This window comes from Rhinatrema bivittatum, chromosome 11 (assembly GCF_901001135.1).
Source record: "Rhinatrema bivittatum chromosome 11, aRhiBiv1.1, whole genome shotgun sequence".
NCBI lineage: Eukaryota > Metazoa > Chordata > Amphibia > Gymnophiona > Rhinatrematidae > Rhinatrema > Rhinatrema bivittatum.
In genome coordinates, this window is record NC_042625.1 from 43,420,456 (window position 1) to 43,446,841 (window position 26,386).

The 26,386-nt window shown below is 44.1% G+C and overlaps 2 protein-coding genes across 15 annotated transcripts in view; both read left to right on the plus strand.

Annotated features, from left to right (window-relative positions):
- Nucleotides 1–13,517, plus strand: part of PUS1 (pseudouridine synthase 1) — a 30,105-nt gene extending 16,588 nt beyond the window's left edge. For both annotated transcript variants that reach the window (XM_029619372.1, XM_029619371.1), the window contains one exon: nucleotides 11,757–13,517. In XM_029619372.1, the coding sequence (XP_029475232.1) occupies nucleotides 11,757–11,804 (48 nt within the window). In that variant the 3' untranslated portion in view covers nucleotides 11,805–13,517. The remainder of the gene's footprint in view (nucleotides 1–11,756) is intronic.
- Nucleotides 13,518–24,535: 11,018 nt separating this feature from the next.
- The window catches only part of EP400 (E1A binding protein p400), a 307,683-nt gene continuing 305,832 nt past the window's right edge, over nucleotides 24,536–26,386 (plus strand). For 10 of the 13 annotated variants that reach the window (XM_029619357.1, XM_029619365.1, XM_029619364.1 and 7 more), the window contains exon 1: nucleotides 24,623–24,913. The gene's annotated coding sequence lies outside the window, so the exon portion shown is untranslated. Of the gene's footprint in view, nucleotides 24,914–25,857; nucleotides 25,960–26,386 lie in introns of all 13 variants that reach the window. The other 3 variants (XM_029619358.1, XM_029619359.1, XM_029619360.1) reach the window with 3 other exon arrangements.

The window sequence follows — 26,386 nt, forward strand, 5'->3', positions numbered from 1 at the left end:
CAAATACCTGAAAAGTCTAAATGTACGAGAAGCAATTCATTTTCAGAGGAAAGAATGCTCTAGAACAAGAGTTCATTGTTTGAGGCTCCAAAGGGGTCGACTCAGGAGTAACATTAAAGAATATTTGTTCAGGTAAGGGGTGGTGGGTGCAGGGGAGGCAGTGGAGATGAAAACAGTAACTGAATTCAAGAAAACTTGGGATAAGCATAGAGGGTCTCTGGTTGCAAAGAAGTGAGAGAAAAGCCAGTTTCCTAGCATGTAGCCAGATGGACTCTGCTCCCCTGCCAGCAGATGGACGCGGAATCAAATTTCAAAGTTGACATCACCTTAGATACACCCCTGCAGTGACCTTGGCCTTCAGTATTTCTCCAGCAGATGGTGGATGTACCTTTCCCTATGGGGATTATATATTTTTTGGAAGGAGAAATTGTATATTTAAATTGGAGAAAAAAATTGAACCCCGGTCTCCTGTGGTGATATCTAAAGGTCATTCTACCAGTTGAGAATTTCTGAGGCGATTTCCGAGATCCCACAAAGGTGTGCCTTGGTCTGGTAGCTGGTTCCTGGTGTGGACTTTGCTGCTTAAACAGCTAAAAGGTAGCGTTGCATGAAGCAGAGCACAATGGTGACAGCCAAAGCCCTCTCACCCCCCCCCCCCCCCCCACAGCCGGAGACCTTCTCTGTACTCAGCAGGTAAGTGCTGAGCCCAGGTAAGTTTAAAAAAAAAAAAAAAAAAGAGACACCCAATTCAGAGACATTTGGAAGTGTTTCGGTAAGACTTCCTCTGGTTTCCTTGCTCGGCATGCCACACTGATTTCGTCCCTATTCCGTTGGGGTAAGGGTAAGTGGGCTTCTGAGCGGGTTGAGTGGCTTGCGGCACACCGCGTGGTAGGCCGCAGCGGTGCCATCTTACGCACATCATTGTGTGTGCCATATTGCCCTCCATAGAACATTGGTATGCGCAGTGCATCGGCTCTGCGAACGCGCTGTATGCATAACGTCACGCGTGTACATACGCACATAACTTACTAAGCGCAGAATACAGGTAATGCCAGGTGCATGGGCTGTGCGTGCACATAACATTTTAAGCACGAGCCGACAGAACACACACCAATGGCTCCAGCAGCCAAGAAACATAAGCACCTTTCTCTCTGTGCTGCTTGTCATATTAGGACTTCCAACCTGGATTCCAACTTATGTCAGCACTGTGAGGAAGCCCAGGGAGAGTTGCTAAGCCTGGCTCCTTTCATTCAGAGGATGGGTTAGGCATAGCTTTAACTGGAAGTACCCCGGATCTGAGTACCCCCAGGACTGGGTCATCCATGGGAAAAAGAAATTCGGTGGCACCTAACACATTATCTCCTCAGCTAGGCATGGACCCTCTTGGGCGGAATTTTTCCAGGCCTTCAAGCCTTCGTACAGGCACAGTCTGCTACCTTACTTGCCCCTGTCTGGACGGAGCCTTAGCCGATAAGCCTTCCCTCTCCCAGTCCTATCAACAGACCTCGAGGCATGCCTCTCCTCACCAAGGGTCTCCCTGGCAGGGACTCAGTCGGCATAGATGAATAGGAGGAGACAGATTCCTTGGAAGATGGGGAAATTCCCCCGGTTTAGAACCATATTGGACCATGTTACGGTTTTTCCATAGAGACAAATTGCTGGCCCTGGTTTCCCAGTCCCTGAAGATGCTGGGAATTCCTGGGATGGACTCTGACGGTACCAAAGAAGAATCCCATTCTGATTTCCCTACAGAAAACCTTGTGCTACTTTCCAGCACTGAAAGCCATCCAGGAGTTGATTGACCTGGAATGAGATGCCCCAGAAGCAAGTTTTAAAGGTGGACGAGTGTTAGAAGCTGTATACCCACTGGCTCCGGCAGTGAGAGAGCGTTTTGCATTTTCCTAAAGTGGATGCGCTGGTCTGTGCCGTCTCTATGCGAACAACTATCCCAGTGGAGGGAGGAGCGGCCTTAAAGGATGCACACGATAGACAGATGGAGTCTATCCTTAAACAGGGCTTTGAAGCAGTAGCAAGGACCTTACAGATTACTTCTTGTTGTGCCCTGGTAGCTCGTTCTTGCCTACTCCTCTCTCAGGAGGTGGATGACTTGGGTGTGAATTCCTGAGTGTTTATGGAACCCGCCGCTGCCTTTTTAGCTGATGCAGGCTTGGATCTAGTCCGTACTTTGGCCGGAGGAGTGGCCTCAGTGGTGGCAGCCAGAAGACAGCTATGGCTGCGGAATTAGTCAGCAGATGCAACTTCCAAGGCAAATCTTAGAAAGATGCCCTTTAAAGGATCACTCCTTTTTGGAAGTGAATTGGAAAAGCTGGCCGCAAATTTATTTATTTGTTGAGTTTTATATACCCGTCATTTGGTGCAGCCATCACAACGGTTTACAAGATTCAAACAGAATACAGATAGTTAAACATTTGCTGATCATTGAAAAAATAACAATGGGAGAGGGAGGAGGGGAAACAAGGGAAGAATTGGAAAGTAAGGGAAGGAGGAAGAAATGGGGCGAATCTCCAGTACCCTGGCTACCCAGAAGATAAGAGAAAGCAGTTACGGTGGGCCTCACCCATGAAGGGTCGATCCAGGGGCTCCCAACACTTTTGCCCCTACAGAAACTCAACATTTAAGAGGTCTCAGCCTTTTGGGAGGTCTGTCCTTTTGTAGTTGACAGACCAAGAGAAGGGCAAGCTCGGGTTCAGGTTTGTCCCAAACCCCTCAATGAAATTTTGACGACCCACCCTCGGAACGAGGAGATAGGGGGTCGACTGTCCCTCTTCTACCGGAGGTGGGTCGAGATTTCTTCGGACACATGGGTACTTGAGGTCATAGGAGAAGGATAAGCGCTGGAATTTCACATCACTCCTCGGGACATATTCATGATGTCTCCTTGCCACTCCCAGCACAAGAAGCAGGCAGTGGATATCGATTCCAAGAGATTACAGGTAAACAGTCATCCAGTCCCTAGATCAGGGCATCTATATTTTTATTGGGGTTCAGTGTTTTGTGATTGGCTGAGTACAGTTAAAGTTATCAATTTTTAATCATGTTTTTTCGATAGTATGTCCACAGTGGCTTTTGAAGAGAATACTGAAGGGCTGAGGTCTCTGCAGGGGTGTTTCTAGGGTGACATCAGCTTTGAAATCCATCTCTGTCTCCATCTGCTGGCAGAGGAGCATATCCCATTGGTCCTGAGTCCATCTGTTTACACTAAGGAAAACAAAATTATCAGGAAAGTAATTTCTCCAATATTAGCTGGAGTCCACGGCATTGCATCAGGAGTGAAATTGGGCAGACTGGGAGGACCTAATATTCTTATATGCCATCAGATTCTATGATATTTATTTAACATAGCTTGTTAACTGCTTCCCTGATATAAACATTTCCTTCACTCCCTCTGGAGCAAAGGTGAGGGAGAGGTGATAAGGACATAGTGAAAGGATGACCTAACAGTGGGCAGGCAGTGGGAGGAGCTAGGTTGGCACCTGCAGACTAGCACTTGTCAGAAATCATATGGATTGGTGCTTGCCTGGTACTATTCAGCAAGACCACGGGGACCTAAGAGGCCAGATGTTTGGGCAGTGGTCTTGTTGAATTATTACAAAGTTTGCTGGGAGGACCTGGTTGTTGGGTTAAGTTTTGGACCTTGTATGCTCCTCTACCACTGAGGAAGAAAAAAACTCAATTATATATCCTTCCAGCGGCCAAGCCTATGTGGCTGGCAGCCTGGGTATGCAGCATAAAACTGGGCAGACTGGAAGGGCCAGTTGGTCCTTTCTTTTCAACAGCCATCGACTGTGTTAATGTGAGACTGCCCTGCCTCAAAATACTTTTTTTTTTTTTTTTGGTGAAGAAAGCAAGTAGAGCCCAGCCCAGCCCCCCCCCCCCCCCTTTTTTTCCTCAACTGAACTTCCAGCTTAATCAGAATTTACCCTGATCCTGACCTATTTCTTATAAAAGGGATGGGTGAGAGGGTCCAAGGCTGAAGCATTGCTGGCCTTCCTTTATGGCCACCAGGGTTTTCCCCGATTTAAGCCCTAACTATTGCAGTGATTGTGTTCTGGGTTCAGGCCGCACACACACACAGAATATACCGAGGGGGCGCTGCCTGTACTCCCTCAGGGCTAATTCTCAGCAAAGAGGGAGATGCCGAGGGGCTTCTATACCTTATTTATTTATTTAATATATATTTCTATACCGGACTTCACGAATGGAATTCACATCAGGCCGGTTTACATGGAACTTAGGGGATTAACAAGTGTAACCAAACAAAAGGCCGAAGCAAGCAAAGTTACATATAACAAGGGTATTGAACTTGGGGGCAATAGAGCCAGGAAGTAAGGCAGAGCGGAATTAACAACATATAAATAATATATAACGGTTTAAGAGATTAGTAAACATCCCATTCCTCGGGCTGAGTCCGACGTGATATTTTGACTTAGGGGAAGGCTTGGAGGAAAAGCCACGTCTTGAGTTTTCTACGAAAGGAATGAAGGCAGGGTTCTAGTCTTAGGTCAGTCGGTAGTCTGTTCCAGAGGACAGGGCCTGCTGTGGAGAAGGAACGTTCTTTGGTGGATTTTAGACGGGTGGATTTAGTAGGTGGGACTTGAAGGGTTCCTTTATATGCTTCTCTGATGGGTCTTTCCGAAGAGTGGAGTTTGAAAGGGGTCTGAAGGTCTAGTGTGAACTGTTTGTGGATGGATTTGTGGATTAGAGTGAGTGCTTTATGTAGAATTCTGTATTTTATTGGCAGCCAATGTAGGTTTCGGAGGATTGGGGTGATGTGAGCACGTCGGTTGGTGTTGGTTAAGATTCTGGCTGCTGCGTTCTGGAGCATCTGTAGAGGTTTTGTGGCTGAGATGGGGAGCCCCAGGAGTAAAGCATTACAGTAGTCAGTTTTCGAGAATAACGTGGATTGAAGGATGGTTCTGAAGTCCTGGAAGTGGAAAAGGGGTTTGATTCTTTTTAGAACTTGAAGCTTATAGAAACAGTCCTTGGTGATATTAATAGCTTTCTTTAAATTCAGATGATTGTCTAGTATAACTCCTAAATCTCTTGTTTGAGAAATCTGTGGGTCCAGAGCTGTAATATCAGTGTTGGTCGAGTGTTCAGGGGAGATAAGAAGGATTTCCGTCTTGGATGAGTTTAGAACCAGGTTCAAGCTAGAGAGGAGGCTTTTTATGGATTTCAGGCAATTTTCCCAGTAGTCAAGCGTTTTTGGCAGAGATTCTTTTATGGGGATCAATATCTGAACATCATCTGCATAGAGGTAGTGTGTTAATTTTAGGTTTGTGAGCAGATGGCAGAGGGGCAGTAAGTAGATATTGAAGAGGGTCGGGGATAAAGAAGAGCCTTGTGGGACGCCTAGCGTTGCTTTATAACTTGGAGATTCTCTGTTGTTGACTCTAACCTTGTAGCTTCTGTTGTTGAGGAAAGAGTTGAACCATTTGAGGGCGAGTCCAGCGATTCCAATGTCTGATAGACGGTTTAGCAGACTAGCATGGTTTACCGTATCGAAAGCCACTGAGATATCTAGGAGGACCAGTAAGTATGAAAGCCCTTTGTCAAGACCCAGGAGGATGTGGTCTGATAGGGAGATGAGAAGGGTTTCTGTACTGGAGGATTTCCGGAAACCGTACTGTGAAGGGTATAGTATTTTATGTTCCTCTAGGTAGTCCGCGAGTTGTGTGTTCACAACTTTCTCTGTGAGCTTCGCTAGAAAGGGAAGGTTAGATATGGGTCTGAAATTGGAGAGTTCTTTTGTATCCAGGTTGGGTTTCTTCAGGAGGGGTTTGAGAGATGCAGTTTTTAGCTCATCTGGGTAGATTCCTTGGGCTAGAGAACAGTTTATGAAGTTAGTCAGTGCTCTAGAGATGGTGCTGGGGATGAGGAGCAGGAGTTTGGTAGGGATGTGGTCCGTCGGGTGGCTGGCAGGTTTCATTTTCTTAAGGGTGGATTCTATCTCCAGGGTGGTAGTGGAGATGCCTCAGGGTGGTAGTGGAGATACCTCAGAGCTTCTCCAACATACAAACAAACATGCACACACACACACACTGAGTCACTACACCAGGATCCAGGAACTGGTTGTGAGTTTGAGCACTTGCTAAGCAAAAGGATAACACAAAAGATGAATAACAGCAAGCACTAGAGAGTTGATTGCAAGCAAATAACTACTAGAAAAATATTTAAGATGCATGTAAAGATAACAAATCTTACGTCCCTAATGAAAGTTGAAATGGGCCCAAGAAATCCGTTTGCAGTCTCCGCTCTGGAAGTCTGACAAGTAACAATGAGGCTGAGATTCTTACAGCTTTGCTCGTTTTTATAGGACTTTCCTAACACTGCTTGAAGCAGGCGTGAGTCCCTCTCCCTCCCATTGCTCTTATCACAGTTCAACACATCTGTTTCTCAAACCTTGGTACTATTTGGTGTTTCCGTGCCCTGCTACTCCCACTTTCTTGTCTGACCTAGACTAAAAATTCTCGTGGGATCAGCGCCTAAGCATTTTTGAGTATAAACATCTGCATAGCCCATAGAAGCAATAATAACCATAGTTCCCAGAGACATCTAGAGAGGAATCTCTCATCATAACAGCATCTGCAGCAGGTGTCCTAGACAGCTTCCCTCTCTGTGACCTTTCTTCCCTGATAGTTGACTAAGTGTGGCCAGCAATTAGACAAATCCCCCATTAAAGATGGTCCCAGACTGCAACACCCCTTGAAACCTGGCACCCTGAATGCCACCTGCAAGACCGGGATTCCCTTTCTCCTAGTTTATCAGATGCCCTTGCCAGCCTGGTGAGCTGAGATTCAAATCAAGGCCTCCTGTGTGGCAGGCCTAAGTGGGGAGGAAAGGGAGGCAAGGGACATATGCATTTTTTGGGGGGCTGGATCCATGTCTGATACAGTTAACGAGAAGCTAATGGTGAAAGACAATACAGGCCTTATTACTGCTGCTTTGTTTTATTATCCATCGTTCCAGCTGCCTTCACTCCCATTCTTTTTTCCCTGCCCAACTCAGCACACTGCAGTTTGGTTTAGTTATATGCATGGGGATCTTAGTTATCTGCAGAAGAAACGGTGTTGAAAGAAACCAGTCTGTAGCATCTGATCCATTCCAAAGAATGTAACATCTGTTCAGGAGCAAGGATGATGGTCCCATCAATGCAGAGACAGTTCACATCTTTGATTCCCATAAATGCAATTGTTTCTCGTTTTAGTCACAACGAAAATGGGAAAACAAAATGTTAACGAGAGTAAACAGGAAAGGTTAAGAACATAAGAACATGCCATGCTGGGTCAGACTAAGGGTCCATCAAGCCCAGCATCCTGTTTCCAACAGAGGCCAAACCAGGCCATAAGAACCTGGCAAGTACCCAAAAACTAAGTCTATCCCATGTTACCGTTGCTAGTCAGAGCAGTGGCTATTTTATTTATTTATTTTATTTTATTTAAAAACTTTTATATACCGGCGTTAGTGGGAACATCACACCGGTTCACATATTAACAGCAGATCGGAAATTACATTATAACAAGGCGAGGGAACTTGGAGGGGGAGAACAATAGCAAAGCGTAGAGGATAGTGAACAAGCCGATAAACATTAAACGAGCATTTATAGCATTTACAGTATTAGTAACATTATATACATAAGTATCCTAAGATGATGATGATTTTCTGAGTCTATTTAATTAATAGCAGGTAATGGACTTCTTCTCCAAGAACTTATCCAATCCTTTTTTAAACACAGCTATACTAACTGAACTAACCACATCCTCTGGCAACAAATTCCAGAGCTTAATTGTGCGTTGAGTAAAAAAGAACTTTCTCCGATTAATTTTAAATGTGCCACATGCTAACTTCATGGAGTGCCCCCTAGTCTTTCCATTATCTGAAAGAGAGTAAATAACAGATTCACATCTACCCGTTCTAGACCTCTCATGATTTTAAACACCTCTATCATATCCCCCTCAGCCGTCTCTTCTCCAAGCTGAAAAGTCCTAACCTCTTTAGTCTTTCCTCATAGGGGAGCTGTTCCATTCCCTTTATCATTTTGGTCACCCTTCTCTGGACCTTCTCCATCGCAATTTATATCTTTTTTGAGATGCGGGGACCAGAATTGTACACCGTATTCAAGGTGCGGTCTCACCATGGAGCGAAACAGAGGCATTATGACATTTTCCGTTTTATTCACTGTTCCTTTTCTAATAATTCCCAACATTCTGTTTGCTTTTTTGACTGCCGCAGTACACTGAACCGACGATTTCAATGTGTTATCCACTATGACGCCTAGATCTCTTTCTTGGGTTGTAGCACCTAATATGGAACCTAACATTGTGTAACCATAGCATGGGTTATTTTTCCCTATATGCATCACCTTGCATTTATCCACATTAAATTTCATCTGCCATTTCAGTGCCCAATTTTCCAGTCTCACAAGGTCTTCCTGCAATTTATCACAATCTGCTTGTGATTTAACTACTCTGAACAATTTTGTATCATCTGCAAATTTGATTAACTCACTCGTCGTATTTCTTTCCAGATCATTTATAAATATATTGAAAAGTAAGGGTTCCAATACAGATCTCTGAAGCACTCCACTGCGCACTCCTTTCCACTGAGAAAATTATCCATTTAATCCTACTCGCTGTTTCCTGTCTTTCAGCCAGTTTGTAATCCACAAAAGGACATCGCCACCTATCCCATGACTTTTTTTACTTTTCCTAGAAGCCTCTCATGAGGAACTTTGTCAAACGCCTTCTGAAAATCCAAGTACACTATATCTACCAGTTCACCTTTATCCACATGTTTATTAACTTCTTCAAAAAAGTGAAGCAGATTTGTGAGGCAACACTTGCCTTGGGTAAAGCCATGCTGACTTTGTTCCATTAAACCATGTCATTCTATATGTTCTGTGATTTTGATGTTTAGAACACTTTCCACTATTTTTCCTGGCACTGAAGTCAGGCTAACCGGTCTGTAGTTTCCCGGATCACCCCTGGAGCCCTTTTTAAATATTGGGGTTACATTAGCTATCCTCCAGTCTTCAGGTACAATGGATGATTTTAATGATAGGTTACAAATTTTTACTAATAGGTCTGAAATTTCTTTTTTTAGTTCTTTCAGAACTCTGGGGTGTATACCATCCGGTCCAGGTAATTTACTACTCTTCAGTTTGTCAATCAGGTCTACCATATCTTCTAGGTTCACCATGATTTGGGGTTCAGTCCATCTGAATCATTACCCATGAAAACCTTCTCCAGTACGTATACCTCCCCAACATCCTATTCAGTAAACACCGAAGCAAAGAAATAATTTAATCTTTCCGCGATGGCCTTATCTTCTCTTTAACCCCTCGATCATCTAACGGTCCAACTGACTCCCTCACAGGCTTTCTGCTTCGGATATATTTTAAAAAGTTTTTACTGTGAGTTTTTGCCTCAATGGCCACCTTCTTTTCAAATTCTCTCTTAGCCTGTCTTATCAATGTCTTGCATTTAACTTGCCAAAGCTTATGCATTATCCTATTTTCTTCTGTTGGATCCTTCTTCCAATTTTTGAATGAAGATCTTTTGGCTAAAATAGCTTCTTTCACCTCCCCTTTTAACCATGCCGGTAATCGTTTTGCCTTCTTTCCACCTTTCTTAATGTGTGGAATACATCTGGACTAGGCTTCTAGGATGGTATTTTTTTTTAACAATGACCACGCCTCTTGGACATTTTTTACTTTTGTAGCTGCTCCTTTCAATTTTTTTCTAACAATTTTTCTCATTTTATCAAAGTTTCCCTTTTGAAAGTTTAGCACGAGAGCCTTGGATCTGCACACTGTTCCTCTTCCAGTCATTAAATCAAATTTGATCATATTATGATCACTATTGCCAAGCAGTCCCACCACCGTTACCTCTCTCACCAAGTCCTGTGCACCACTGAGAATTAGATCTAAAATTGCTCCCTCTCTCGTCGGTTCCTGAACCAATTGCTCCATAAAGCTATCATTTATTCCATCCAGGAACGTTATCTTTCTAGCGTGACCCGATGATACATTTACCCAGTCAATATTGGGGTAATTGAAGTCTCCCATTATTATCGCACTACCATTTTGGTTAGCTTCCCTAATTTCTCTTACCATTTCACTGTCAGTCTCACCATCTTGACCAGGTGGACGGTAGTATACTCCTATCACTATAGTCTTCCCCGACACACAAGGGATTTCTACCCATAAAGATTCAATTGTGCATTTAGTCTCATACAGGATGTTTTATCCTGTTGGACTCTATGCCATCCTGGACATAAAGTGCCACACCGCCTCCCAGGTGCTCCTCTCTGTCAATATTAATTGTCAATTAATTTGTACTCCGGTATAGCACTGTCCCATTGGTTGTCCTCCTTCCACCATGTCTCTGAGATGCCAATTAAGTCTGTGTCATCATTCACTGCTATACATTCTAATTCTCCCATCTTACTTCTTAGACTCCTGGCATTAGCATACAAACATTTCAAAGTTTGTTTTTTGTTTGTATTTTCATTCTGCTTTTTAATTGATAGGGATAAGTTAGAATTTTTTAGCTCAGGTGAGTTTTTACTTACAGGCACTTGGACTACTTTTCTTATTATTGGAACCTCACTGTCTGGATGCCCTAATTCTAATGCATCATTAGTATCCTTTGAAGATACCTCTCTGTGAACCATGCGCTGCTGAGTGACTGTCGGCTTTCCCCTTAGAGCAGCTTTTAAACTAGAACAATCTCCTTTTTAAAGGTTAGCACCAGCAGTCTGGTTCCACCCTGGTTAAGGTGTAGCCCATCCCTTTGGAAGAGACTCCCCCTTCCCCAAAAGGTTCCCCAGTTCCTAACAAAACTGAATCCCTCTTCCTTGCACCATCGTCTCATCCACGCATTGAGACTCCGGAGCGCTGCCTGCCTCTGGTGACCTGCGCGTGGAACAGGGAGCATTTCAGAGAATGCTACCCTGGAGGTTCTGGATTTAAGCTTTCTACCTAAGAGCCTAAATTTGGCTTCCAGAACCTCCCTCCCACATTTTCCTATGTCGTTGGTGCCCACATGTACCACGACAGCCAGCTCCTCCCAGCACTGTCTAAAATCCTATCTAGGTGACGCGTGAGGTCCGCCACCTTTGCACCAGGTAGGCATGTTACCAGGCAATCCTCATGCCCACCAGCCACCCAGCTGTCTACATTCCTAATAATCAAATCTACCTCATAAATACGGATCTGCATTGCTGATACCCACCTTGAGACTATCTCATACTCTTTGGAGCTTTTAAATACAATTAGATCATTTTGAAGCAAGGACTGGAAGGATATTAGCGCTCAAGCATTAAGTTCAAAGGAAAGTGGCATTAGAATATGACTCTTGGAGACTGATCAGAACTCACATAATTTACAGAGACACAGGCTCAGTGTTTAACATTATGGGTGTGGGCAATTCTGAATAGTTAAAATGTTCTTCTGGTTTCTATGATGTGTGACTTGAAACGAAAAAATATTGCAGTTGTGATCTTAAATCTCATCCTGATCCTAGGACTGAGAATTCATTTGTTTTTCCCTAGGTTTCTGGGATTATAACATTACAGCTCCCAAGCCTGATCCAGTAAATCCCAACCACTGGTAAACATCTGGATTATGGGCTAGGTTTAAGATTACAATTTCAATTTTTTTTTTATATGCTGCCAGACTTAATTTCATATCCTTTTAATCACAAAGGTATTTTTCCCTCCTTTCTATATCACAGGAAAATAAGGAACTTGAAGGCAGTGACGATGGGAGTGAGTCAGACTGACGGGGGCATTCTGGCAGGAGCCACGCTGCTTCCATTTCATCCGTAAAGGACTGCAGTGACCTTGGGGTGGCTTGTGGCATGGGGGTCTGCTGGCAGCAAATGCAGTCATGCGGATGAGGGTAGCCGTCACTCTGAGAAGGCATTTCAAGACCTTGTGCTGGTAGCAGGGTACAGATGGATATCGCAGGCTTCACTGACTATGGTCCTGAGAGGCGTGGAGGATGCTACCATTTTTATACGTTCCATGGTTTTTGTTTTCACAGAAAATTTCTGCCGCCTTCTTTTTTTTTTTTACTTCCAGGGCTGGGATCTGGCACCGTGATCTTCCATTTCCAGTTACTTCGAGGGCCCCCTCCACCAGCTCACTTCGGACAGTCCTTGGACCGGTTCCCTCTGGAATCTGGCTAATGTGGACACTATACTAAGTCTGGTTGCTTGGTGTTGCTGTTTAAGCAACGGTTGAGACTCCCAGGGGCTTTGAGGGCTCTTTCTGCAGCATCCCCCAAGTCCTGGCCAGCTGGGAGAATGGAAAAGCTGACCTGGAAATTGAACCCGTGTTCGTGTTGTCTGCATGGCAGGGTTGCAGCTCTTGCCACGGACATCAAGCTGGCCTTATGCCCCCTAGCTGCAGTCTGTGTGTGTGTGTTAGAGACATGATTTTTTTTTCTTTTTTTAACGTATATCCCTAATACTCTTATTTTACAATCTTAGCCTTTTTTTTTTCTCTTTATCTACTTTAAGGGTAGAGATTTCAAGATCATGTGAGCAGTGAAGTTAAAAGGTCACCTCTGCTAGTTTGGGGTTAGTCCTGCTTTCTCGTTCCTGGTTCAGTATGGAAGATCCATCAGCCCTTCCTCCTGATCTTGTTGCAGTCTATCGCACAGTGAATAGATCAGAGTTTCCCTCCCTGGCTCTTTTTTTGTTTTCTTCCCCCCTCTCATATGGCTACAATCTCCTCCGAAATACAAAGCACATGTACCCTGGCAGAGGATGTAGCATTACCAAAAGGTTCTTAATTTATCTGGCTGTGAACCTTTTTAGAAATGAAATTCCATGAGGAATGCTACTAATCTTACGGTTTAGCTCTGAACAGTTGGGGCTGCTTGTGACAGCAGGCTATGCTAGTCCCAGGTCTTTGCTTTCCTATCTGTAGGAAGGAGAACAAAAGATACTTTGGGTACCCACAGCAAGAGTCTGCATGGCCAGTGCCACAGCAGCTCAGCCTCCAGAGTTGGAATGGATTATCTCCTAATAAAATTTTTGGAATCATGATGCAAGTCATTGTAACTTCTGTCTTCCAAGAACCAGCCTGACCCCTTTCCCCCTGGCTGATAGTTGATTATGATTGATAATGTGTTATCTGATCAGTACTATACAATTACCACAACTCATTATTTGGATAGGGATTTTTATATTCTTTGGATAATGTAAGGAAAATGTATTCCTTCTCTAACACTTGAAGTTGTTAAGAGTTTCAATGAAGAAAGAAATCTACAGGACATTGAAATGTGTAAACCATTTTTTATTTTTTTGTTATGTAATAACTTGCAAATGTATGAAAATCTCAAGTGATATCATGAGGTGAATTTGCTGTCCTTAGCTCAGCTGCAAAGGTTTCAGGAGCAGGAAATTTACATTGCTGGCGATGTACTGTGAAAATAAATTTGATGCAATACGTCAAAGACTGATTTTAATAAAACAATTTAAAAAGCCTGCTCTTTCAGGAATATTTGCTGTATTCTTTCTTTTTTTTATAAAGTGATGTAGTGGCTGCACTGAACCATTTAGATATGAAAAGTAAAGAGCAGGAATCATAAAGGGAAATTTGTTAATTTTCGTTCCTCTAGTTCCACGGATCAGTCCAGACTCCTGGGTTTTGCCTCCCCTCCAGCAGATGGAGACAAGAGAACATTTTGACAGACTCTGCCATATATACCAAGGTGCCAGCCACAGTCTGCCAGTATTACTCAATGTCAAAGCAGAATGGTTCAAACCAAACTATGTACAGGAACCGTAAACTCAAAACCGGATCACTAAGGCTGACCATGACCCAAACCCCATAACCAAGGTGAAAAGATTGATTTTCAGACCCAAACTAGACAAATATCGACTGAGCGGACTCTCCATTGCTTTGTTGCTGAGAAGGGGTGGGACTCTGGACTGATTTGTGGTACTACATGAACGAAAATTATCAGGTAAGAACTAATTTTCCTTTCCCTGTACGTACCCAGTCAGTCCAGACTCCTGGGATATACCAGAGCTAGCTAACTTAGGGTGGGACCTGGAGAGACCCACTCGGAGCACTCCTTCTCCAAATCCCCCCGAGCCTGGACATCCAGCCGGTAATGTCTCGCAAACGTGTGTAGAGACTTCCACATAGCCGCTTTACAAATCTCTTGAAGCGAAATGTGCTGGCATTCTGCCCAGGACGCAGCCTGCACTCTAGTAGAATGTGCCCGAACATTCACCGGCGAGGACTTCCTATGCAGTAAATAAGCCGAGGTGATAGCCTCCTTCAGCCGGCGAGCTATCATAGTCTTGGAAGTCATATTGCCTCTCTTTGGACCACTCCACAGCACAAAAAGATGGTCCGACAAACGAAAAGCGTTCGTAACTTCCAGGTACTGCACGAGCGCCCTACAAACATCCAACTTCCGCAAGTCTCGTGCAAGGGGAACTGCCCAATCTAGATCTGAAAAAGATGGAAGTTCCACTGATTGATTCAGGTGAAAGGAAGAAACCACCTTCTGAAGAAAAGACAGGATTGTACGTAATGAAACTCCCGACTCAGAAATCCGTAGGAATGGCTCCCTACAAGACAATGCCTGAAGTTCTGACACCCTCCGAGCAGAAGAAATAGCTACCAGAAACACCACCTTCAATGTAAGATCCTTCAGTGTTGCTCTTTTTAAAGGCTCAAAGGGTGGACCACACAAAGGGTTGAGGACTAAATTTAGACTCCACGAAGGATAAGGTGACCGGACAGGGGGTCGCAAATGCTTTGCTCCTCGAAGAAAACATGCCACATCTGGATGTGTTGTCAAGGAAACCTCTCTGCCTACTACTCTCAACTTAATCAACAATTACTTTCTGTAGCTACCGATCAAACCAGACTGTAGGCTTTCCACCTCAACCATCTGCTAGAGACAGGAATGCTGGCAAACTGTGGGAGGCACCTTGGTATATATGGCAGAGTCTGTCAAAACTTCCTCTGTCTCCATCTGCTGGAGGGGAGGCAAAACCCAGGAGTCTGGACTGATCCGGGTACGTACAGGGAACTAACTTTTTTCTTTTCATGAACTAAACGCCTGCATTGGCTCAGCATTGCCTTTGCATTGAAAATATGTATTGAACGCTCATTGCAAAGTTAAGATATACTAAAAACCACTTTTCAGTATTTGATTGGAGAAATTACTTACCTGATAATTTTGTTTTCCTTAGTGTAGACAAATGGACTCAGCACCAGTTGCTTTATGCTCCCCTGCCAGAGATGGAGACGGCCCAAGCTGATGTCATAGTATATAGCCCTGCAGTGACCCCAGCCTGCCAGTATTCTCATCAACAGCAACTATGGACAGACTAGCAAAAAACTTGACTAAACAGATAACCAGAACTCTACTCAACCAAACATAAACACTGAACTCACATAAGATTCTAGGTACCCCAAGCTAGGGACTGGATGAACACTTACCAGTAATCCCTTGGGACCCAGAGCCCCAGAGGAGGTCTATTGACACACCACTTCACGCATCACCTAGATAGCATTTTAGACATTGCTGGGGCGGAGCCGGCTGCATCATACATGTGGGCACCAACGACATACAGGGCCGGCGGAAGCACTAGGCGAACTAGGCGATCGCCTAGGGCGCTGAGCATTAGGGGGCGCCGAGCCGCTGATGGCCAATGGCCGCCTGTGGACGTCATCCCAATGGCGGCTGAGCGGTGAACTACTGCTATGCTGTGTGCCGGATACACACAGCAAGAAGATCGGCAGGACCGTGGTACAGTCGCGTCTAAACATGCTGGTGCTCCTCCTCCTCCTTCCTGCCCGCGCGGCCCCGGAAGAAAAATGTTGCCGGGGCCGCGCGGGCAGGAAAGAGGAGGAGCATCAGCCAATGCAGGAACTTCTCCTCCTTCCTGCCCGCGCGGCCCCGGAAGAAAAATGTTGCCGGAGCCGCGCGGGCAGGAAAGAGGAGGAGCATCAGCCAATGCAGGAACTTCTCCTCCTTCCTGCCCGCGCGGCCCCGGAAGAAAAATGGTGCCGGAGCCGCGCGGGCAGGAAAGAGGAGGAGCATCAGCCGCGTGCAGAAGAGGATCAGCGCGGCTCGAGAAGACCGGGGCCGCTGCAGAGCCCATCCTGCAGTGGCCCGTGAAGAGGAGGCCCAGAGGTGAGAGAGAGACTGAGGGTTTGTACAGTGTGTATGTGTGCGTGTATGAGATGAGTTGAGAGACTGTGGGTGTGAGTGAAGACCTGAATGTTTGCAGAGACAGCATGGGAGAGCCTCTGTGTGTGTGAGAGAGCATGTGATAGTGAGAGCCTGTGCTTGAGCAAGACAGCATGTGGGAGTGAGAGAGAGCCTGTGTGTGAGTCAGCATGTGACAGTGAGAGCCCGTGTGTAGGAATGATTGTATGAGAGAGAGCATGTGACAGTGAGAGCCTGTGCTTGAGCAGGACAGCATGTGGGAGTGAGAGAGAGCCTGTGTGTGTGAGTCAGCATGTGACAGTGAGAGCCTGTGTGTAGGAATGATTGTATGAGAGAGAGCATGTGACAGTGAGAACCTGTGCTTGAGCAAGACAGCATGTGGGAGTGAGAGTTAGACAGGATGTGCAAGAGAGAGACTGTGTATAAATAATTGTATGAGGGACAGCATGTGAGAATGCCTGTGTATGTGAGAGAGAGAAAGCATGTGAGAATGAGAACCTGACTGTGTGTTTGAAGGAAGCAGACAGATGGAGAGAAAAGAAATATGTTATAAAAGTAATTGGCAAAAAAATAAGAAAGGGAAGGTGGAAAAAAAAAGCCTGTGACCAACCGATTAGAAAACTAAGATCAGACAGCAAATGTAAAAAGAAATAAATTACTTTTTACTGATTGGCACATGTAATCTTTGGGAATGTGCAAGAGTAGCACTTTCTCTATGCGGATCTCACAATGTACGAGATCAGCATAGAGGAACTGGAAGCCCATGGGGCCTGCACAGAGGAGGCAGCAGAATGGGCTTCAGTGCCAATAGCAGCAATCAGCACCTCCGCAATAGCCATACAGCAGCAGTGACAGTGGCAGCAGAGGGATGAGAGAGGCTCTGAGGTTGCTGGCAAAAGAAAGAGAGGGGGTCTCTGCCTTTAGTGTGTGCATGTGTATGAATGGGAGTCTGCCTGGCGGTGTATGTGTGTGAATGCATGGGTGCCTGCCTGAGGGTGTGTCTGTGTATGAGAATGTATGGGTGTCTTCCTGGGGTTTGTATGTGTGAGAATATGTGCCTGCCTGTTTGTGGTGTATGTGTGTGTGTGAGAATAAATTGGTGCCTGCCTGGGGGTCTGTGTGTGTGAGAATGAATGTGTGCATGCCTGGGGGATGGAGAGGGAATGGTGTGAAAATGAATGGGAGCCTGCCTGGGGTTCAGTGTGAGAATGACTAGGAGCTTGCCTGTGTGTGTGTGTCTGTGTGAGAACGAGTGGGAGCTTGCCTGGGAGTGTGTGTTTGTGTGTATGTGAGGGAGCCAGTGAGAGCATGAGTGTGTATGAGAAAATCCAGGGGAGTAAGAGTGTGTGTGAGTGGGGGGGGGGGGGGGGGGGAAGAGAGTGTCTTACACCCTGAGAGTGTGTCAGTGTCTGTGAGAGCGAGAGGTTATGGTTGGGTATAAGAGCATGAATGTGTATGTATGTGACAGTGTATGTGTGAGAGAGAATGGACATGTGAGTATGTGTGAGAGAGAGAGGATAACCTCCTAATCCTCGACAATATCAGGGTGACTGGAAATCAAGAGCTCCCATGTATGGACAGCAGGGGCTTTTTAAAATCCTTATTAGTTTTAATTATTGTGTGTTATTTGATATATGTACTGTTTTGAAATATTTTATTGGTGTTTGGGAAATTGTAAAAAATGTATATGATTTTAATTAATAGAAATTCTATTTATCAGTAGTTTTAAAATATTTTATTAGTATGGTTTTACTATTATAACTGATGCTTTGTTTCTTGATTTTATTTGTTTTATGAGGAATGGTTGTTCTGTTTTTCCATTGCTAATACACAGAGTCTGGCTTCTTGGGGTTTCCATTTCAGTTTTTTCTAATTTGTGCTCCTTTATTTTGTATTCTGTATTTGGTGAAGGTCTGTCTCTGCTCTGTGTGTGTGACCATGATGAGAGATTCTGCTAGCATAGGGATCTATAGCAATTGGGTTTGTTTTGTTTCCTCAGTAGGTGGTGTATTGGTATTCTAGGACCCAGTGTAATATTTATCCTTGCTTATTCACAGGTAGGGTTATTGTTGTTTGAGTCCTTGGTGTTATTACTGTTATGTTATGATGGGATTGTAGTATAGATTTTGGGTGTCTCTTTTGCGGTGCTTTATGTTAGTTCACAATGTGTCTGGCAGTGGAAGGTGTTTGTGCTGCTGTTACTGTGAGGTGACACCAGAATTTGAAAATATCTTTTAGTATGATGAGCTGTAAGGGAAACATCCAAGCTCCATTGTTTGGGGGAATTTCAGTGGATGCACAGAGATACAGAACTGGAGGTGCAGGATTTATATTGACATTCTGTCCCTTCCTATATATTCCAGACTTCACTCTCATAATCCATATAGAATTAGTTGAATGAGGCTATCAAATAATTTTATAGTAGTTTTACTAGAAGTGTGAAACTGGCCAGCTTTTTAAAATAATGCAGAGGACCCTTTGGACTTTTTTTAACAACACTTTTTTTTATAACCAATTTTAAAGCAGGATCCATGCTATAGAGGTGGGTGTGATGAAGAAATGTCATTTTGGCTCCCCCCCCACCCAAAACAAATTCTTCTGTCTAGAGATGCCACTGATTTTCTGTGGCACACAAATGCATTGGCCCCTGGGCGCCGGAGACCCTTGGTGCGCCACTGGGTGCGAGCCATATGGGGCCGCAAGTGGTGGCAAAGAGGAGTGGAGATTTGGCGGGCCGCAAGCAGTGCCCAATCTGCTCGCGACCCAGAAAACCCCAGTCAGCGGGCGTGATTGAGAATGAGGTAGGAGTCGGGGCCGAGACCGGGGGGGGGCGCAAGGAAGAAGGCTCGCCTAGGGCGCCAAATCCCCTTGCACCGGCCCTGACGACATAGGAAAATGTGGGAGGGAGGTTCTGGAAACCAAATTTAGGCTCTTAGAAAGCTGAAATCCAGAACTTCCAGGAAGGCATTCTCTGAAATACTCCCTGTTCCACGCGCAGGTGCCCAGAGGCAGGCAGAGATCCGGAGTCTCAATGTGTGAATGAGACAATGGTGCAAGGAAGAGGGATTCAATTTTGTAAGGAACTGAGGAACCTTTTGGGGAAGGGGGAGTCTCTTCTGAAGGGATGGGCTCCACGTTAACCAGGGTGGAATCAGGCTGCTGGCCCTAACCTTTAAAAAGGAGATACAGTAGCTTTTAAACTGGAACAAAGGGGAAAGCAGACAATAACTCAGCAGCAGAGGGAGGTATCTACAAAGGATACTAATGAAGCATTAGAGTTAGGGCATCCCAACAGAGAGGTTCCAATAATAAGAAAAGTAGCCCAAGTGCCTATAATTAAAAACTCCCAAGAGCCTAAAGATTTCAATTTATCCGACAACTGAAAAGCATAATGTAAATACACACTTTGAAATGTTTGTATGCTAATGCCAGAAGTCTGAGAAGTAAGATGGGAGAATTAGAATGTATAGCAGTGAATGATGATATAAGACTTAATTGGCATCTCAGACATGGTGGAAGGAGGACAACCAATGGGACAGTGCTATACAGGGGTACAAATTATATTGCAATGACAGAGAGGAGCATCTTGGTGACGGGGTGGTGCTTTATGTCTGGGATGGCATAGAGCCCAACAGGATAAAGATTCTGCATAAAACTAAATGCACAATCAAATCTATATGGGTAGAAATACCTTGTGTGTTGGGGAAGAGTATAGTGATAGGAGTATACTACCATCCACCTGGCCAAGATGGTGAGATGGACCATGAAATGCTAAGAGAAATTACAGAAGCTAACCAAATTGGTAGTGCAGTAATAATAGGAGATTTCAATTACCCCAATATTGACTGGGTAAGTGAAACATCAGGGCATGCTAGAGAGATAAAGTTCCTGGATGGAATAAATTGACAGTTTTATAGAGCAATTGGTCCAGGAACCAACAAGAGAGGGAACAATTTTATATCTAATTCTCAGTGAAGCGCAGGATTTGGTGAGAGAGGTAACGATGGTGGGGTCTCTTGCAATATTGATTATAATATGATCAAATTTAAATTGACTGGAAAGAGGACAGTAAGTAAATCCATGGCTCCAGCACTAAACTTTCAAAAGGTAAACTTCGAAAAAATGGGAAAAATAGTTTAAAAAAAACCTGAAAGGTGCAGCTACAAAGGTAAAAACTGTGCGACAGGCGTGGACATTGTTAAAAAATACCATCCTAGAAGCACAGTTCAGATGTATTCCACACATTAAGAAAGGTGGAAGGAAGAGAAAACGATTACTGGCATATTTAAAAGGTGAGGTGAAAGAGGCTATTTTATCCAAAAGATCTTCATTCAAAAATTGGAGGAAGGATCCACCAGAAGAAAATAGGATAAAGCATAAGCATTGGCAAGTTAAATGTATTATGCTGATGCAAGAATTATAGTGGGCACTAACCATCTGCTACATTGGGATCTAATTTGATATTTGCTATTGTTTGATTTTGCCTTTTTTAGTGTTTGGTGTGAAGTTAATTGTAAGACATTGATAAGACAGGCTAAGAGGGAATTTGAAAAGAAATTGGCCTTAGAGCAAAAACTCACAAAATCTTTAAAAATTATATCCAAAACAGAAAGCCTGCGAGGGATTCAGTTGAACCGTTAGATGATCGAGGGGGTTAAAGGGGTACTTAGGAAGATAAGGCCATTGTGGAAAGATTAAACAATTTCTTTGCTTCAGTGTTTACTGAAGAGGATTGTGGGGAGATACCTGTTCCGGAGGTTTTCATGGGTGATGATTCAGATGAACTGAACCAAATCACGGTGAACCTGGAAGATGTGGAAGGCCTGATTGACAAACTGAAGAGTAGTAAATCACCTGGACTGGATGATATACACCCCAGGGTTCTGAAAGAACTAAAAAGTGAACTTTCAGACTGATTTCTATTAATTTGTAACCTATCATTAAAACCATCCGTTGTACCTGAAGATGGCCTATGTAACCCTGATATTTAAAAAGGGATCCAGGGATGATCCGGGAAGCTATAAACTGGTGTGACTGACTTCAGTGCTGGGAAAAACTGTGGAAACAGTTATAAAGAATAAAATCACAGAACATTTAGATAGACATGGTTTGATAGGACACAGCCACCATGGATTTACTCAAGGGAAGTCTTGCCTCACAAATTACATGTTTTTGAAGGGGGGGAATAAACATGTGGACAAAGGTGAACTGGTAGATGTGGTGTATTTGGATTTTCAGAAGGCGTTCGACAAATTCCTGCATGAGAGGCTTCTAAGAAAACTAAAAAGTCATGGGATAGGAGCTGGAGGTGATGTCCTTTTGAGGATTGCAAGCTGGTTAAGAGACAGGAAGCAGAGAGTAGGATTAAACAGTCTGTTTTCACAGTGGAAAAAGGTAAAACAGTGAAGAGCCTCAGGGATCTGTACTTGGACTGGTGCTTTTTAATATATTTATAAATGATCTGGAAAGGGGTATGACGAGTGAGGTGATCAAATATGTGGATGACACAAAATTATGCAGAGTAATTAAATCTCAAGCAGACTGTGATGAATTGCAAGAGGATCCTGCAAGACTGGGCTTCCAAATGGCAGATGAAATTTAATGTGGACAAGTGCAAAGTGACACATATAGGGAAAAATAACCCTTGCTGTAGTTACACAATCGGGCCGATGCAGTAAAGAGCGCGGGAGAGCTCTTCCAAGGCGAGATACTAGCGCATCCCTAGTGCCTCCTTATTGGCAGAAGCGGCGGCTGTCAGCGGGTTTGACAGCCGACGCTTAATTTTACCAGCGTCGGTTGTCAAACCCGCTGACAGCCACGGGTTCGGAAAATGGATGCCGGAAAAACTGAGCATCTGTTTTCCAACCTGCGGGCCGTGGGCAGATTTTTATTTTTTAAGATTTTTTATTTTTGGGGCCTCTGACTTAATATCGCTATGATATATATTTATTTATCTATCTATCTATCTATCAGCTTTTTTATACCGACATTAGAATACACATCATATCGGTTCACATCTTAACAGTAGGTGGAAATTACAATGAACAGGGGCAGGGGGGTAAGTCGGAGAGTGTACAGAAAAGCAGTTTTTTCTGCTTTTCTGTACACTTTCCTGGTGCCGGCTGAAATTAACTTCTGCCTTTGGATAGGCGTTAATTTCAGAGAGTAAAATGTGCGGCTTGGCTGCACATTTTACTTTTTGAATCGCGCGAGACTAACTAATAGGCTCATCAACATGCATTTGCATGTTGCGGGCACTATTAATTTCGGGGGGGGGGGGGGGTGTGTGTGTTTGGCCACGCGTTTTCGACGCGCTATTACCCCTTACTGTATAAGGGGTAAAAATAGCGTGTCAAAAACGCACGGCCAAACGGGGGCTAATGGTGCGCTTGGCCGAGCTCAACATACTGCATCGGTTAGGTTCTATCTTAGGAGTTACCACCCAGGAAAGAGATCTAGGCATCATAGTGGATAATTCATTGAAATAGTCAGCTCAGTGTCCTGTGGCGATGGATGTCATAATGCCTCTGTATCACTCCATGGTGAGACCGCATCTTGAATACTGTGTGCAATTCTGGTCACCGCATCTCACAAAACAGAAAATTGCACTGGAGAAAGTGCAGAGAAGGGCGACCAAAATGATAAGGGACATGGAACGGCTGCCCTATGAGGAAAGGCTAAAGAAGATAGGGCTGTTCAGTTTGGAGAAGAGGCGACTGAGGGGGGATATGATAGAAGTCTACAAATTCATGAAAGGACTTGAACAAGTTAATGTAAATTGGTTATTTACTCTCTCAGATAACAGAAGGACCAGGGGGCACTCCATGAAGTTAGCAAGTAGCTTATTTAAAACAAATTGAAGAAAATTATTTTTCACTCAGCGCATAGTTAAACTTTGGAATTCATTGCCAGATGTGGTTACTGGGTTTAAAAAAGGTTTGTATAAGTTCCTAGAGGAAAAATCCATAAACTGCTATTAATTAATAAGCAATAGTAGCTTGTGATTTATTTAATGTTTGGGTATCTGCCAGGTCCTGTGACTTGGATTGGCCACTGTTGGAAACAGGATACTGGGCTTGATGGACCTGTCTGACCCAGTATGGCATATCTTATGTTGACCCCATTGCCAGTCAGATTTTCAGGATATTCACTATGCATGAGATACATTTGCATACATTAATTCTCCATGATATACAAATTATGCAATGCATATTCATTGTGGATATCCTGAAAACCCAACTGGTTGTGGCGTCCCCAGGACAGATTTTGGAAGCCCTGTATTCAGGGTACCAACAGCCATTCCATGCAGGTTACCTCCATGCACCCTTTTCATTACTATCCACAAGCCTGTATTGATCCACAATATCTAGCTCATGTCCTTTTGAATTTGTTTACTGTTTTCATCCTTGCCACCTCTTCCAGAAGGGCATTCCAGGCATCCAACACCCTCTGTGTGAGGAAATATTTCCTTATGTTGGTTCTGTCTTCCTTGGAGTTTTCATTTGTGACTCTTAGTTCTACTGTTTCCTTCACAGAGGAAAAGATTCAAAGCTTGTGCATCATTAAAATCTTTCAGGTAGGTCAAGGTCTGTATCATATCTCACCAAAAATCTTCCAGGGTGTACATATTCAAATCCTTAAGCCTCTCATAATGTCGATATAGACCCCATACCATTTTGGTCACCCTTCTCTAGACCGCCTTGTCTATCCTTTTTGCAATACGGGCTCCAGTACTGAACACAGCAATCCAGGTAAGGCCTCAACAAGGACCTGTACAAGGGCATCACCATTTCCTTTTTCTTATTGGTTATTCCTCGCTCTATGCAGCCCAGCATTCCTTTGGCTTTAGCTATGGCCTTGTCACATTGCTTCGCTGCTTTTAGATCCACAGACACTATCATCCCTAGGTCCCTCTCCTCAGTCAGTGCACATTAGTCTTTCACCCCCATCACATACAGCTCGTTTGGATTACTGCACCCCAGATGCATCACTCTGCTCGTCTTTGCAATGAATCAGTGTTTTGATGATATGAGCTATCAAATATAAATAAATCGACCTATCTTACAACTGCCTCAGAGCGGCTAAAAGGTATGTGCCGGGTTCCAACAGTGCCTACTTGTAGTTACCCTAGACAAAAGCATTGCTTTGGGCGTGCTCAGGTTGGGGGAATAAAACAATGTGTGGACTTTTCAAAAGCAGGCCACTTCGCCGGCCTTTGCACAAAGCGCAAATACAAACCATATGGGTGCCTTCACCAGGCAGGCGAACGTTCACTTCCTCCCCTCTTCCTTCTCGCGCGCGGCCGGATACGGAAGTGTGTCCTAGGCGGCCGCCGTCGCTCGCTCTTCCTCCTTTGTGATTGGATCGGCCGTCGCCGCCGCCGAGGCCTGCAGTGAGGAACCCCCGGGCTGAAGCCCGAGCTCCCTCCGGCCCTTGTGCCCGGGTGAGGCCGAGGCTCTTTTCCTGCCCCGGTGAGGGGCCTGGGCGCTCATGGGCTTGTTAGTGGCTTTCTGCGGGGCCTCTGCTCATGTCCAGCTCGGAAGGGGGAAGGGGCCGGGACCCGGAGTGGCAGGCACAGGAGTCATTGCGCGCACAGTGTCTCTAGTTTATTATACTCGTGCACTAAAGGCTAAAAATGATGTTTAAATTGCTACCAGCATTGCACTTCTGCATTTGGCGATAAGGGTAATGAAATCTGCAAAGTTTACTTGAGTATTTTGTAGAATCAAACGAAAATTAGTAAACAAACTTAGCATACCAGTTCCAGTATTATTGATCAAATATTGTATGTGAAATCTAGCTGTAGATTTAAGTAGTATCATAGTCCTAACGTAAAGGTAATTGTGCTATGATTATAGTAACTCGATATTCTAATTAGCAAATATTATCTAATGTTGGGTAAGTTTACAGAGCAGCAATTTAGATCTTAAAATCATAGTCTCATTATATCATTGGTAAACAATTATTCAAAAGAGACAATTGTAAGGTTTTATTAATAGAAAATGTGGCCTGCATCATTATTATATATGATGTTTTCAGCAGAGCAATTGCTACTATGGTGGGATTACTCTTTTCCTAATTGCATGGTGCAGTTGTTATTCCCACTAATATTTTCCATTTGAGAGATATGCATAATCTGAGTGTAACAGGCATTCAGTTTGCACATTGGTAAAATATGCATTAGCCTAATTTATTTGGGTAGGTTAGCTTCTTCCTATTCCATCTAGAACCTGCCCCGTACCCACTATTGACCATAGTGGGAGAGCGGGGAAGGCGAAGAAGAATCAAATGAGAGAAGGGGGAAAGACTTATGATACCACTATGCCTGTGTGTGTTGACCCCTCCCCCCAATAACTTTTCTGATAGTGGCCTATCAACATCATATTTTCCTGGTATGTCAGGGGGTCCAAAGGGATCCTGACAGGGATTTATTTGTTTGATCCAGGTACATGCTTAGATGTATATGCATGTGCATGTTTCGGAAAATAGGCTCTTAGAAAAACACTTCCTCACACTTCCCTCATGCCCCTCTTTCTGTGTAAAATGGTTCAGATAACATAGTAATGGTCATACAGTAAAGACCATGGCTTCCTGTGGAGCCCATTATAAGTGCTTTCATTGTCCTTCAGGAGCAACGTTTCTGCCAGATCTTTCCTCCATGCCCTTCCAGTTGCATCAAGTTCGCGTTCAGTGATTTATTTAAATGTTCTAATATTCTGCTCTGTCCTGAGGTGGGTCACATTTTAGTAACACAAAACCTACTACTAACAAAATAATATAAAAGAGTTGCAATATTCTCAAAAAAGAACATTGAGGTTTTCAACCTGGGAGGAAGTGTGTTTGTTTTTTTAGCTTTTGTCTAGCAGGGGATCTTGAATTGCCAATGTGATGATCAAAGTTTGAGGAGAAGGGAGGAGAGAAATTGTTAATACACTGGGAGCAAATGAGATTGACTGCATTTTGGTACTACCAACTTTCCATTTCTGGTTATGCGCTAGTTGTGGCTAGATAAAAGACCACAGGAGCTTAACGAGATTCTGAATAGCACAATATTTATTGCACATGTTTGTCAGCAGTGGAATAGAATTTAAAATCAACATTACTAGCCAGTTTCCTTGCTTGTTTCTTGACATCTTTTGATCATAGTTAAAAATCTTG